At 40.0% G+C, this 15,987-nt stretch overlaps 1 protein-coding gene across 1 annotated transcript in view; it reads left to right on the top strand.

Moving 5' to 3' along the window:
* Positions 1 to 12,407, top strand: part of itga9 (integrin, alpha 9) — a 50,537-nt gene extending 38,130 nt beyond the window's left edge. The window contains exons 19-28 of the mRNA XM_046070879.1: positions 1,103 to 1,189; positions 1,394 to 1,473; positions 1,618 to 1,701; positions 2,193 to 2,301; positions 2,413 to 2,520; positions 3,837 to 3,962; positions 4,156 to 4,275; positions 4,366 to 4,461; positions 7,657 to 7,776; positions 10,096 to 12,407. Coding sequence (XP_045926835.1) covers positions 1,103 to 1,189; positions 1,394 to 1,473; positions 1,618 to 1,701; positions 2,193 to 2,301; positions 2,413 to 2,520; positions 3,837 to 3,962; positions 4,156 to 4,275; positions 4,366 to 4,461; positions 7,657 to 7,776; positions 10,096 to 10,194 — 1,029 coding nt within the window. The 3' untranslated portion in view covers positions 10,195 to 12,407. The remainder of the gene's footprint in view (positions 1 to 1,102; positions 1,190 to 1,393; positions 1,474 to 1,617; positions 1,702 to 2,192; positions 2,302 to 2,412; positions 2,521 to 3,836; positions 3,963 to 4,155; positions 4,276 to 4,365; positions 4,462 to 7,656; positions 7,777 to 10,095) is intronic.
* Positions 12,408 to 15,987: the final 3,580 nt, after the last annotated feature.

Genomic DNA, 15,987 nt, shown 5'->3' with positions numbered 1-15,987 from the left:
ATGGGGAAACAGGCTGACTTCCCCAATCCTGCACAGCCCCTTTGGACACACTGTGTTTGCACAGCAGCACGGAGGAATACAGGAAATAGAGGAAATTCCATCATTGCCAGTTGTGCTGGGGTCCCCACCCATCCCCCAGGGCTCGCCCTAGCCTCCATGTAAAGTGCAGCTTCGCTTATTTAAGGTGACTTAATGAAGACAGAGGCCACGGCCACGCCCAGGACTTACACTAGGAATTTGCTGAATAAGGGGAATGGGACAGTGGATGATTCGTGGATGGATGTCTACCTTTAAATATGTCAGAGGAGCAGAGGCTGTCAACTGTCATGGCCATTTTCTTTATCACTTTGGAAACATGTTATAAACACAGGCTCATACTCGACAGCAGCGCCCTGCATGCAGACGTTTTGTATGGCTTACCTTAAACCCCCCACTCTATGGTCCAGCAGTGCTAGTCTGTCTCTTTTTTTTTTTATCATTGAAGTCTTGTAGTATCTCTTCCCTCTTTCATGCTCCCAGCTCACAAGCTCAGCCATCAGCCTCTCAGTGAACTCTCGCTAAAAGAATTCTTACTCCTCATAGGGTCAAGGCCCGAGTGTTTACACAGCACAGCCGGTGAAGCTCTATATTGTTTAGACAAGCTTCCAAACACACAGCCTGGAGGTTGTCCAATTACCCACCCGCTAAGATGTGTGTGTGCACCATCACCGCTTTGGACATTCTTCGTTTAACTTAATTTAGAGCTTCGATAAGAAAGGAGAACCTATTCTTTTACTTACAGAAATCAGTTTCTAACAATAAACTTTGATCTTACTGTAAATGTTGGCAGGTGTGTGTGTGTGTGTGTGTGTTTTTAAATCTGCAGTAGAGGTCTTACTGTTGCTTTTTGCCATGTATATGTAGTAAATTATCTATGATCTTTGCATGTATTTTACCAATCCGAATACATCGCTAATTATTTCTTCCTGTTAACTTATCAGAACTGATTGTCCCCTGTCACAGTCTTGTTTTCCTCTTTGAGTCTTGTGTCTCCATGAGTGTCACCCACTCTGTCTGTGTTTATCTCCTCCTCTTACTCTCTGTCTATCTTGTCTTTTTGCAGGAAGAGAAGGGCATTTCCTGTGGACTTGTTGATTTGGACTTCCTCAAATGCAGCGTGGGATTTCCCTTCATGAGAGCACAGACTAAGGTAGCTCAAACCAAGATTAAACTAATCGCACAATGTCAAAACTGCATGCAGTATACATACCATTTTTAGAGGTGTTGTCATCTCAAATTAAGCACAATGCATTGGTGTGTAGAAACCTCATGGTGACTGCATTTTTGCATGGAGAACGAACTGCAGCATCTGGTTGTGACATTCTGGTTTATTCTGTTTTTTTTTTCTCTTCAGTATCATTTTGCAGTGATTTTTGACACGAGTCAGCTTTCTGGGATAAATGACACACTGCAGTTCTTAGTTCAAGCAAAAAGGTAATTATTAAGAGTTTAACATTTCAGTGCATACCTGACAATAGTAGAGTAAATACGTTTTTCATGGGTGTTTATTTGTAGAATTTAATCCTGAACTGTTTAAAAAAATGACCAAATAACTTTATTGTTCCTTGTTTGTTGTAGCGCCAATCCTGAGCACAAACTCTCTGACAACAGTTTGGATCTGTCCATCCCTCTGGTCCACGAGACCGACACGACTATTACTGGGTAAGAACATGACAAACATGAACACAAGTGAATTTACTGTTATATACACTTAAAGCTGTCTGAGGTTATACGGCTCAAAGGGAGACTGGAACTGGTTTCCCATCTGTTGGCTCTCTGGAGAAGAGGGCGTGCTTTTGTCAGTATGGAGCATGTCAACTTGAAAAGCCTTATCTCTGAATGCTCTATCATAGCTCTGCTTCACAGAGAAGGGAAAGAGATGTAAAACAGCCCAAATCCGCCAGAAGTCTGACATCTGATAAGGCTGCTGTGTGTGCTGGTGTTTAATGAGATGGGAGGCTTCAGAGCAAAGCTGGAAACGTCTGACTCATATCTCAAGAAAACTGCTGTCCAGCTAATAATGTGATTGAAGCCAGAGATTATTATGAAGCTCTTTTTTTAAAATATTATTTCCGTGGCCATTTCAATAAAGAGTTTTTTTATGTTACTGCATCGTCTTCTTTTTCTCTTCTGAACACTCTGGCTGTTGTCAGTGTGGTGATGCCAAGCTCCTTTGTTTACGGAAACTCCATCGATGCCTCGCGCTTCGTCCAGTTGGAAGAGATGGAGTGCAACTTTCAGCCTCTCAATCTCACTTTCCAGGTACAGCCAGCACAGAGCATATTCAGTATTTTTTACATGTATCTCTATATATATTCACTCCTCTTTTCCTTTGTGTCCATCTTTCCCCGTCTCTGTTTGATGTGGTTCCAGGCCATAAACAAGGGGCCCAGCAGGCTGCCTGGCTCCACTGTGGACATCAGGATACCTAACCGGCTGGCTGGCAACGGAGCTGACATGTTCCACATCATTGAAACACAGGTGGATGCCAACAGCAGTCTATCTACATTATTTATCCAGCCAAATCATTATTTATTATTAATCACCTGCAGGCCGCCACATTTTTAGCTCATTTATCCAGCTTAAGCCTGTCGGTCTTGCTTCTCTTCATGGCACAGCAGCCTGTATCCACCTCAGAGGACATTTTTATTACAGAAAGCTGCTAAACCGTGGGCTTTTTGTCATGGCATGGGCAATTTGCTTAGTGTGAGGCACCCCTGGGCCAGTGAAAATTTAAGCGAAAGTGTTGATGTTGCTTCTGAAGCTGGCAAACCATTTTGTTTCACAGCATTTTGCATTTAGATAAAGAAACACAATACTCCCGCTGGGTTTAAATGTTTACTTAACCTTTGCATTGCTCCTTTCATATAGGTAGATTGCGGGGGAGCTCAAGCTGTTTATATATTTTTTTTTTATAATTATATTTACTGTGAATGGGCAGATGGGGTTGACTGTATCCCACCCTACTTGAACCCATCTGGAATCACTTTCAGGGGATCAGACAGCTTGCACGAAACGGGAATGGGACACCTGCAGAGCTGGCTACTGCCTGTACCATCCCAGCCTGGAACCACACATCATAAACGCTGTCTAGTCTGTGGCACACTGGACATTTGCACACTTATATTTTATAGTCAGATATTCTTACATTTTATGCAGACCCGTGTTTATTCAGACATGACATACAGGTTCCTGACTGTTGTGCCATATGTTCTAGTTTTTCTTCGCAAACTCCCTCAATCTTCATTATTTACTGTGAAAACTCTGTTCTCGTGAGGGATCGCGCCAGGATAAAGTTAGTGCAGCCTATGAATCTTCACACCAGTGAAGGCAGCAGAAACACAGGACATGCGAAAGCGCGACAATAAAAGCTTAGACATGCTGGGTGGCGACAGAGCAGACAATGAGGAAGGCCAGAGGAGATTTCCACCTCCAGAGATTCAGGTTGGACCGAGGAGAGGGTAGAGGGGAAGTGTTCCCATGGGGGTGGGCTGTAAACCAGACACCACTAAATCACTCCATATGGGAAATCTGTCTGGGAGGGGTACCAGCCTCTTGTTTCGGGAGAACTTCCTGTGAGCCCTCATAACAATAATAGGATTGGGCAAGTTTAGGTGACAAAAGTACTTGTGTCAACATTTTTGTTGTCAAACCCAAATCCTAACTTGTCTTTGCAACATAAACATGACAAAACTCCTGCTCCATGCAACATGTCCTGTTTTAACTCAACTCGGTTTTGCTTATGTCTTAATTTATGTTCACTGGATATGATTTGACCTAAATTCTTCACATTTCAGGTGGCCGACGGCCGAGGGAACTGCACCCCTCACAGGAACCCGACACCGTGCACCATCCCCCAGGACAGAGAGAGCATCTTCCACTCCCTATTTGCTTTCTTCACCAAATCAGGGCGCAAAGTCTTGGTAAATATACAGCCCTCATGTTGCACTTTGACATTTCAGAGGTCACTGAGTGTTACCCCCTGTGAGGATTCTTGTTTTTGTTCTTTTAGCGAGTGCAACATCTGTTTATCAGACATCCTTCTCTCTCCCGCACGCTTTCTCCTGCTCTTTCCCACTCTCTCTTTCTTTCTTCTTCTCTGTCTTTATTTTAAAGGATTGTGATCGGCCTGGAAGAGCATGTATGACAATCTCCTGCAGTCTGGGTCCACAATCAAAAGAAGAAGCTTTGAGCATAGATATAAAACTTCTTCTCAACACTGAAATTCTTAAGAGGGTAAGAAACACATCTCAACAGCTTGATGAATTTCCTTGCAGGTTATTATGATTCTATTATAACAATAATCTACCCTCTCTCAACACACAGGATAGTTCCTCTGTGATCCAGTTTGTTACAAGGGGTAGCGTGCAAGTAAATGACAGGGCTGTGGAGGTGCCAAAGGGCCTGCCAGAGGACATTTCTGTAAGTACATCATGAACTGCTAATTCACTGTCTATCTATCATTTCGCCACCTTTGACAAAATGCGATGAAAGGTTAATTAGAGCAACAAAATAACAACATTAAAAATCACATTCAGGTCATGTCTGGCAGCTTCAGAGTATCAGATGTTGGATTTTAGTTTAAAACTAGCAGCTCTAATTAATAGTTTTATATTTACAATTGGTCACAGTGTACTGTGTCACAGATTATGTGTACTGTGAAAGTAATCGCTTAGAATGACAAACCTAAGAGACTGATCACTGCACTCAGTTCCCCATAGCTGTTTTTACTGTTTTAGTGTTTTTCACCTCATTGTTTTTGGTTTTTACAGCCCACAGCTTTACTCTGGTTCACTCTCACCACTCTCATCAATGGTGTTTCCAGCCAAAAATGATTAACCGACTATACACTAGTGTGCATGACCAGTAACACATGTAATTAATTTGAGTGAACTGACCCTTCAAACCTTGTTCACTCAGTAAAAGCCTTTACACACTGTCTTGCAGACATTTAAAGGCTAAGTTGTGAAACAGAGCTGGTAAGGCTACTGTTGCTTTCTCAAAGGCACTGTGATGGGACAGATGCTAACTGAGGCTTGAATCCTGGCATTCTGGTTGAAGGACACTACATAGCTCTGCTGCTGGCAGAATCTATCAATAAGCATATATATATATATATATATATATATATATATATATTTCTCTTTAGATGCACAGTCCATCATGCTGTGGTTAGACAATCCTTGAGCTGCTTATGCGTTCCACTGTGGATCATGTGAGCCCAGGGAACAGCTGGGGTCTGTGGGTATACAGTATGGTGGCACTTCTATTGGCCCTTTTTCCGGGTTCCTCAGCTGCACTCAAGGACACACCTTCCCCCTGCTGTTGTTTGCTGAGTGATTGAATGGCCCACCAGATCAGATGTGCTGATTATATTGAGCACCCAGCATGCTCGCAGTGGGATCTCTCAAGTGATTAGGGTGCTGACCGGGCTGCAGCCCTGCTGACCCTGAGCTTCAAAGGTGCTCAGAAAATTCAGACCTGCCATTAATATGTCCATACCATGCCGCTCTCTCATCACTTAGTGAGTGTGCTCATTCCAGCAGCTATTACCCTCATAGGTTTTAGAAAACACAGTTACCTCTTCCCTCAGGATTCCTGCTGGGTAGAGTACACACTGCAAAGTATAATTTGTGGTACCCAGTTGTATTGTTAATGGCTCATTTGTTACACCCCGTGATGTGTAAAGAAACTCTCATAAATCTATAGGAATTGTTGTAAGTACGCAAGTTACAAACTTGACATCAAAAAAATTTGTTGAATGAACTTCAGATTCAGTCACACATTCCCAGATTTAACAGATTGCACAAGTTAAATTGGGAAAGTCAGAGTCAGAGAGCAACGACCAGTAGAGCTTTCATCTTTTCTGTAGACTCAAGCGCCTTGGCATGCATAACAACAGTTAGATTCCAGAGCTCGGAGGAAAGGGGGAGGTGTTAATGTGGGAAACTATTCAACGGAGAGATTAATCTTCACTTGTCCACTTGGCTTTGTCTCGGCTCACAGTTGGCATGGCATGCCACATTTGTGTTCAAAGCCCCTGCAGCACTGCACACTGAAGCAGTGAAGTTCCTCAGTCATTTCTGAAATAGTCCAACAATTGTTTGCAGTAACAAATTACGCAGGCTCATATGACATTTGGGAGATTACACATTATTTACCTTTGTTTAAGATCATTAGTAAATAAACACATCTAAGTCATGAACCCAGTGAATGTGTTGTTTTCCATTTAAGGCCTGAATGCGGACATTAAAGTAGGCTTCGCTGTGGCGCAAAGTAATGCATTATTTCACTCAAGTGAAACCGCTGTTAATTCAGTGCAAATAAATGTAAGCAATCAAAGTAATTGTGTTGGAAATGACTCATGTACAGAAGTATCAAATAGCTTCAAAATAACTTTTTCAAAGTAGAACTGCAGATTCTCACAAAATATTGGCAGTTGTTGAAAAAAATCTAATCAAGGCACTGCTGCTAGAAAGTGATTTAAAATAATTGTGTTTACGTAATTAGAATAAATACAGCATTTGTCACTGGACACTACTTCCCTCCATTAAGCATTACAGTGTGCATTGGGTTAAGTTAGTTTGCTGTCAGTGACAGATTATCCAGCAGGTCAGTGTTCACTCATGTCATGGGAAACAGCCTAAACAGCTCTTATTTATTGTGGAACCAGGCAATTTTTTAAGAGTTGCCAAGCCTCCCATTTTAAAGGCATGTTACTCCAAACTGAAAAAGGGAGTGGATAATATATTTTGAATTGCACTGACCTAATAATATGAATACTTGTTGGCATTAAACACATAAAGAGTGGTGCATTATGAAACAGTAATGGTCAAGCTTACTGACTGGTTCTATGATGTCATTCATGCCACTGATAGCCACTGATAAAAAGAAAATGTGAAAGGCGACGTCTTGTTAGACAGTTGGAAGCAATGATGAAGACTAAGAGCCATGCTAGCAGCTCTGTGCTTAAAACTAAACGTCGGCATACTAATGCTAACATGCTCACAATGACTAACATGCTGATGTTTAGTGTTTATAGTGTTAACCGTGTTCACCATCTAAAAACATCACTTATGTGAATAAAGATATGTTTTGTAGTACACAAGATATTTACAAGTCGTGCTGCTAGCTGCTTGTTGCGCGTAGGGCAAGGTTGCCGTAACCATCCTGTCCTGTTCTGGGTGTGTTCAAACCTCAGGCTAAACAGTATGGATTTTCCTTAGAATTAAATATAAAACTGTGTTTCAGTGGATGTTACTTAAAACATTATAAGTGTACAGTATAAACTGATTTTGGCCCTACATTGATTTGGACTGTTTGTGTTTCTTGTTTGTATGATTGATTGATTGAATGAACATGTTCTGTATAAAATTCCATTAGTGTCCAGCGTCATGCTGTATAGTGATGTTTTAGATTTACATGTAGCTCCTCAGCTAAAACAGACTGAAATAAGATGTGTCTTGTTGTTGCACTGTATTGCATCATTGGCAGCACATGACATAATGAGTACTCTTGTGTGTCCCGTTTTGTGTGTTGTGTGTGTGTGTGTGTGTGTGTGTGTGTGTGTGTTGTATTTGAACGTGACTCACTGACTGAAGTGTTGTTGTGTTTTAGTTGGTGTTCGAGGCTCTCCACAGTCAGGAGCCAAGGGGTTACGTAGTCGGATGGATCATTGCCATCAGTCTGCTGGTGGGAATCCTCATCTTTTTGCTGTTAGCTGTGCTACTCTGGAAGGTAAACACATGAATTCCTTTTTGCTAATCAACATTTTGCTGAAACTTCAATTGTAAATATGTGGCAGTTGCCACAAACCTGTGTGTCATAGCCCAAAACCCTGTGCCTAGCTCTGGTTAGACATCAGCACAGTACCCAGTTGTACAGAGACAACTGGAGGCAGGGGAAGAGGAGGGAATGACAGCTTGCTTTGGGCCGTGAACAACCATGAAAGGGACAAATCACAGACTGGACAATAATTCACACCATACCACTCATATGAAAGAAGAATTTAAAAGTTAATTATACTGATGTCCAGAGGCCCTGTTAGCACAAAAATTATTTTCTTTTTCACTGCTTCATTTTACACCGGGAATACCACAACGAAACCTTGGAATGTTGGTCCTGGGATACATTTCCCCCTCAATCCCCAGATCCTCAGCTCTTGCCAAAATAAACCCCACTTACAAGAGCAGCACATGTCCTGTATTGCTCTTTTCGGGAAATGCCTGAGGAGAGCACAGGTCTGTATCAATAAACTTTAGTAGTCAAACGCAGATAAATGGATGGAGTCATAGTGTGAGAGGCATCATGGTTTTGTTTAGATACACACCAAGAATCTACTGCTCCCCCCAATCCTCTCATATCGCCTTTATATTACACTTGGTAAATGCATGTTATAGGTAAGTTAAATGTCAATTAGATTACGTTTTGATTGATTTCCTACCTCCCAGACGTCCATTGTTTTCCATTTGATTCACTGTGGGAAAAATCCCTACTTGCAGATATTTGTAACTGAAAGATATATAATCCATCAGAGTGAACTGAAGGTTTGAGTTATTACTTGTTCAAATTATGTAATTGTTGTAATAATGTAGCTGAAAGAAGAGACTGTTTAAGATAGACTGTCTTATTGGTGTTGTGACATTCCTGAGAGTCAGCTGCTGAATGACATCACATCTACAAGCTATGTAAAATAAAATCTAGACGACAAGCAAGACAGCTTGTAAATCCTTTTTTGTGCATTAAAAATCATGCTGTTCTGCAGCTGAATCTCATAAGTCTTGTCAGAGCGCACCTGAATGGACTTTATGATTTTAGAACAGTCCCTTTTCGCAACTGCATTACTACACAAAAAAGACGATCATCGTCATAGAACTCTTCCTTTAATTTAATACAACTTTAAATACAAATTTATTTTAAAAATGAATAAAACAAACATTTGTAAGGGACACACAATGACAAAATAAATTTGACTCAGAAAAATAATATAGCCAGACGGCAGGATATTTGTGACTGATACCAATGCCAATCATTTAATGTTGAAAAATCAAACTACATATTGGATCAGACAATATCTTTTTAGCAAATACATAACACTAACAAATATGTTCAATAAGGAACCCTATAATTTAGTAATAATAAAGCCAAGATAATATCTGGTTATCAGGTTTTCATTTGAAAAATACTAATTACTAACTTGTATGTGCTATGTAATAGCAACACTGTTTCTAAATTATTCAAAAATTAACACCAACACCTCTTTTGGATTATTTAAAGGAATAGATCATAGATCAACAATTTGGGAAATATGCGTATTCATTGTCAATACCACTCTCTTGTCTGCACAGTAAATATGAAGCTACGGCCAGCAGCCGGTTAGCTTAGCTTAGCTTAGCACAATTACTCAAAGTAGAGGGAAACAGCTAGCCCGTCTCTGTCCAGAATCCACCTGAAAGCACCTCAAAAGCTCACTATTTAGCAAGTTATATTTTTTTCTGTTGTTTAATCGGTACAATGACTAAATGTTTGAAAAATGACAATGTTTTGGTTTAGGGCCTGTTTCTTGGCCAAGACTTACTTGGCACATAAACCCCCCATAGCACCACATTGTGTTGTTACCAGCTAACCTGCTGCCAGCTGTAGCTTCATATTTACTATACAGACATGAGAGTATTATTTATCTTCTCATCTAGCTCTGCATGTCAGCAAAAAAGCTAATTTCCTTCTCAAACTATTGCTTTAAAGCGTGACATACTGTATTTGCCACTACTGACATAATGAGCTAAAATGTGGTGAAATTATCAGCTAATGGTCGAGCTCACGGTCACAGCTATGCATCATCTCAAGTAATTTTTGAAAAAAACAACCACCCCAAGAGAGGAAAATATACCCTAATAAGTCATGATGTGCTTTGGAAAATGGTCTGCAGTAATATGTGATTTGTAGTTAATGAGCTCAAACATACAAAACCACTGGTTTCTCCTTCCTACAGTCAGATCTGACCACAGATCCACCTTACTAACCACTCTAATTTTTGTCTCTCTCATTTTTTGACAGATGGGATTCTTCCGTCGGCGCTACAGAGAGATTATTGAGGCTGAAAAGAACAGGAAGGACAGTGATGAAAGCTGGGACTGGATGGAAAAGAACCACTGAGATTTGCAGTGGGGGGGGGGTCCCAGAGGAGCAAATGAGATTAGGGATTGGGTCAGGAAGGATCCAATAGCACATGGTCTCGCAGCCCAGCCGCCCTAGTGGCACCAGGCCCTTCAGTCTTCCATATGTGGAAGAGAAGAATATTCTCCATATTTTTTGGAGACTTGATATTTTTTTGTGGGTGGGGGTCCAGGAAACAGGCTTCTGAGGTGACATTGTGGCTTGCCAGAGGACACTTGCTGTGGAATTCAGCTAATCTCAAAGGAGGTAACTCCCAGCCAGCAGAGCGGAGCTGTTGATGGAGACCCATATCCGTATGGGGATGTGGAGACGGCATGAATACTGGTGGACAACAAAACCCTCAGGGCTGTGTTACATAGCAAATTTATTTTTATACATACACTTAAAGCCATATTGTGTAAAAGTGGGCTTCAAGAAGAGTTGAGGTTTAGAACAGACTGTATCTACAGTATGTTTTCCTAAAAGCACTGATGTTTGATAAGAATGAATGCCTTGGCTACATAGCTTTACTTTTTATGCCAAAGATATGTCCTGTGTAGTATATGATTGGAGTTGTATGTATATTCATTTCTTCTTGGGGGTGAAAGATTGTATCTTTTCTTTACTATTTCCCGCTTAAGAATATGTTTTAAACATCTGACTGTACCTCCCTCCCACAGATAATCAACCATAGCTAATACTGTGTTTAAGACCCCCGCACACAGTGATTCAAATGTTGTGTCCTTATATCATCCGCAAGTGTTGTCAGAGTTGTCTCAAATTTCACATTTCAAGCTTTGTGACTTTCCATCCATTCATTTCTTATGGTCTGGCTTTTAACCACATTGTTTGTAGGTGATAAAAGTAGATAAAAGTGATTTTGACAAATTTTCATTTTAATCTTTGCTCTATGCAATACTTTGGATTAACAAATGCTTTGAAAGTGCAATGTGCAGTAGAGCTAATTATCTGAAGCTGTTTTTGCAAGGAACTCTTGCTCAGGTATGTAGCTGACTTTTTCTATGGGCCCCCAAAAGTCCCCAGGTTCAAGTGATGATATCTTACTTGATTCTGTTGTAAATTCTCACTGACATGCTGTAGGAAATGATTCACTATACGTCATGACATACGACCTGATCATAATATATGTCCAAAACCTTTCCAGACTTCACCTGTACAGACCATATTTAATTTTACTATTATGTTATTAGGCATTGGATTTTAAGCGTGAAATACGAGATGCATTACTCTCCACGGCCACATGAAAGTCTGCAATGGGAGTCTACCTACAGTCATTTATAGGGGCCCATGGCATGAGTAATACCCTAAAAATAGGTGGGAATGTGCTGCACTCAATCACTACACATAAACGAGCTCTTTGGGGCTCCCGGGAAAAGCTTATTTTAAGTCAACATGGAGGAATGTCAGTGCCTTGAAAATGTGCCACTATTAAAGTTCACAGCTCCTCGGTACTTAAAGTTACCCCACATGTACTCGAGAGTCTTTTTAAAGCTGGACTTGATTGTGAATGAAATTTTGCTGAACACAGTGAAGTAGATTTTATATTAAATGTCCCCAAAGCAGTAGGAATATTAGCTATTTTAAACATTTTAAGAGCTTTATGATTGCAAAATAACATAAAACTTAAATTATGCTGCAAAAAATACATTCTGATATCAGATTAGAAGAATTCATCAATGCCCCTTCGGGTGATAATCTATTATATTGAAAGAGATACACAGATTGTTAAGATGAAACCATGCAGTGTCATGAATTTAATTTTGCCAAAGAATAAAAACTATATTTTGACATATTTCACACTTTTCTCTGAGACTTCAGTGCTATGACACTTTATGGGTCACTATGATTGCTTGGCTCTCTTTTGTGTGTTGTCTGATCCACTTTATTTTACCATTTAATTCCACTGGCATGACAGCATATACTGTACACATTCACATCTTCCCTCTGCATCTGTTAAATACCTGTATGCAGAGAAACCGACACTTGACATTTTTTTGGTAAATTTTAACTGTGATGGTTATATTTTATTTGTATATTTGTTGTCACCGTTAATCACGCCGTTATTTGGGATTTTGTTCTGAGTATACTACTGTCACTGAATATCATTTCCATTATAGTGTGCTGTATGTTTGATGTTTAAAAGTCATGTTCAAGCTGTATATTTTTATCTGTTGATAAATTTTAGAGTGAAATTCCATGGCTCTGTATAATGTTTTTATCAACATGAGTCCATTGTGGTTGTTGTTTGGGTCCCTTCTTTTTTTGTGTGTGGTGTGTGGTGCTCTCTGCTGGCTGCTTTGCTCTAAATGTGCAGACAAAAACACAAGAATATATTTTCAAAGTTCTCAGAGAAGTCTTTAGAATCGGTTTGCAGTAATAGTTGCTAGAACTTCAGTTTCTTGTGCAAAATCAGCATTTTAATTATAAGGTTCTACCTTTGCATTACTTACACAGTATGTATGTGCACCCTACAGTTGAAACGATTAGTCGACCATCAGAAAATTCATCAGCAACAATTCTGATTATGAATTTAAACCAAAAATGCCAAATATTCTCTAGTTCCAGGTTCTCAAATATGAGGATATGCAATTTCACTGTTCACATCAATGGGTTTTGTACTATTGGTACAAAATTGGAGATTACTGAGTGTGGATTCAGCAAAGGTGAGCGTCTTTTTGGCAAATGTGCTAGAGTACTACTGTAACAAATATTCACATGCACCAATCATGTTTTTGTGAAATGTTACAAACTTATCACTATCATGTAAGGCTTTGAAGTGAGTTGATTACTATTTAAATGTTATAGACTCTCAAACTCCCAAAAAAAAAGTAGGACAACTCTGTTTAAGTGAGAGTTTTTTATTTTACTTTTTTTTTTACAATAAAGACAAGAAAAGAATTGTCTTTTGGGCAATTCAATAAGTTTCCTATAACTACAAAATTAATGAAAAAAGTTGGTTGAAGTAAAAAACTAACTGAAAATATTCTTTAGTTGCAGTATAGTACATTTTATTTGCTGGAGCAGTCCAGCTGCATGTTTGCTTACACAACAATATGTCAAGTAAGAGAGGCAGTCAATCCCTCTTTAAACCTGAGGAGGCTATGTTTGTTTGGTCAGGTGACTCCAGTTGCTATGAAACACTGAAATCAAGCACAAGCTCCTCTGTAGAGTATAATTCATTATTAATACAGCGACCACACTGAATATAGCAGGAACACCGCAACAAATGGAGCTGCTCACTTTCTTTTGACCAGAGAGAATCACTCTGCTAACTATGTCCTCTCCATTGGATCACGGGCTGATCAGGACTGCGGCAGTGGAACGGGTGGTTGCACCAATCGCAAGTTATTTATGCCACTTGGTGCTGCTGTGTGACAGTACAGAGGGACCCGAACAGTTCAGCCAACTGGAGGGGGCAGCTCAGGCTGTGGCTAAAGCTACTGAGAACATGGCAGCGGTGGCCGCAAGGTATGCAGAGTTTGCTGAGTTAAAGAATAAAAATTGTATGCACAAGACTGCAGGTACAAGTCCATAAAAGTCACATTCCTACATGCGAAGTCTTTAATTTATGTAAGAGACTGACATGTGTAAGCACTACATTCTTTACTTGCAGGCAAATAAGTGAGACAGAGGATGAAGTTTTGCACATGGAGGTGTCATCCCTGCTAGAGTCAGTGACAGTGTCTGGACAGCATGTGCTGCTGGCAGCCCAGAAACTCAGTATCCAGCCCAGTTTGGCTGAGCACAGAGAGGAACTCATCACTGCTACTCAAAACGTCTTCCTGGGAGTAGTCAAAGTAAAGTATGATTTTTCTTCTCCTGGTTTAAAATGTGGCCAGAAGTATGTTACTAAATATACCTTTCAATTTAACATATAACACTTTTTAAAATAAACAGAGATAGGGAGAAAGGAATGGCTGCAGATTCATCTTCCACAGCTGCGTCTGCTTTTTACTTTCCCAGATGTTTCGTTAAATGGGAATACTATTGTTTTAAATTTTACACCTAATATATCTATTATATTTATTAATCCAAGATCTTTTGTCTACACTTGCTATGTTCACAAAATAACTGCCTATGTTAATTTGTGAGGACAGAGCACTTTTTCCAGTGTTAGCTACTGACTGATACCTTTTTTGTAAGGTCATGCCAGTGTACAGATTGTCAGTAATTTACAAAACGGGTTTACATCAGCTATTGCTTGTGAACTGGAAAAAGAACACAAAAGTTACCACACTTTGTTACTTACACTGTCATAATGTTTTATAGGTTTATAAGAAGCTCTAAGCTGGTATAACATCATCTTCTTCTCATTGGTAATAGGAAATGCTTTTGAGATCTGCAGTGTCAACAGTGTTTCAGCACACTAGAGTATCATATTTAAATACAGTGATTTGTGCAATTTAAATTTCAACACTTTCCGCAGACAATAGCTCTTACAGAACAGCTTTGTTTCCCATCATTGTCCAAGGTTTAGAAAGAGATTGTAAATGATCGGGGACTTCTGTCTTTACCCATAATTGCTGTTTTCACAATATTATGAACTCATCCTGCAATACAAGTCACCACAGTATGGTGCACAATGTAGAAATGTTTTAGTTCATCAGTATTTGATTTATGTGCACACAAACCTAGTGTTCATTTGTATTTTTCTTATTGAGTCATAAATTTGACATGTTTGCATGTGATCATATTTATTAAGCCCATACATTACAGTTAATGTGTGTGAAATATAAACAAGACTAAGAGCAGCCATACTAACAGCTGTATAGGCACGGTGATGCTTTGAGCTAACATCAGCATGCTAACATGCTCACAGTGACAAGGCTAACACGCTGATAATTACACCCTCTCGTTCATTAGCAGGTATAATGTTTACCACGTTTTCCATCCTAGTTGTGGGTTTGCATGCTAACATTTGCTAATTAGCACTAAACCTAAAGTATACGTAGCTGAGGCGGATTGGAATGTCCTTAGTTTGCAGATATTATTTCATTAGCCAAAGTATTGGACAGATTAACTATAGTTTTCACCTGATCTTGGCACTATCTGAATTACAATTCTGGGGACATGAATGTCTTCCATGTCAACCCATCCAAGAGTGTCAAGATATTTCAATAAAAACTAAAATGTCAACCTCATGGTGGCACTAGAGAAAAAGTCAGGGGTTCTCCAAAGTCAGTGGGCTCTGGGGACTATGACTGTTTGTACCACATTTCATGGCAATCTATCCAATAGTTGTTAAGATATTTCAGCCAGGAGGCAAGTTGTGGACTGGCTGACTGAATGACAGGCCAACATGGCTAAAAAAGCATAAGAAACTGTTCAGCAGCGATAACAAGTAACCTCATCTGTCTTTCTGTTCTTAGGTTCTGTCAGTGGATGATGATGCTACTGTAAGGAGAGTTGTAGCTGCTGCTGATCAAGTTTTGGAGTGTCTTTCTGAGCTTGGCTCCTCCTCAGACATCAAGTCTCTGCTCAAATCTTTCCAGGTGTTTTCTCAGGCTCTGCTTCTCCTGAGCAGTCTGACAGTTTTGAGAGCACATTCCCTACAGGATCCCAGACAAACCAAATTGCTTCTTGATTCCCTAGAGACGCTGAGGAAGTGCATCTCCATGCTGCACACGGCCATGTGCACAACCATCAAACACCCTACAAGCGAGCAGGCACAGGAAGCCAAAAGGTACATTCTGAACAAGGTGCAGGCCACAGTGAGCGACATTATTATAACCCTGAAAAGTGAATGCCACAGTGCATCACTGGGTCCTTGCG

Source organism: Micropterus dolomieu, linkage group LG15 (genome assembly GCF_021292245.1).
Source record: "Micropterus dolomieu isolate WLL.071019.BEF.003 ecotype Adirondacks linkage group LG15, ASM2129224v1, whole genome shotgun sequence".
Classification (NCBI taxonomy): domain Eukaryota; kingdom Metazoa; phylum Chordata; class Actinopteri; order Centrarchiformes; family Centrarchidae; genus Micropterus; species Micropterus dolomieu.
The sequence above is the reverse complement of the archived record's forward strand: the minus strand, read 5'-3'. Positions and strand labels throughout refer to the sequence as shown.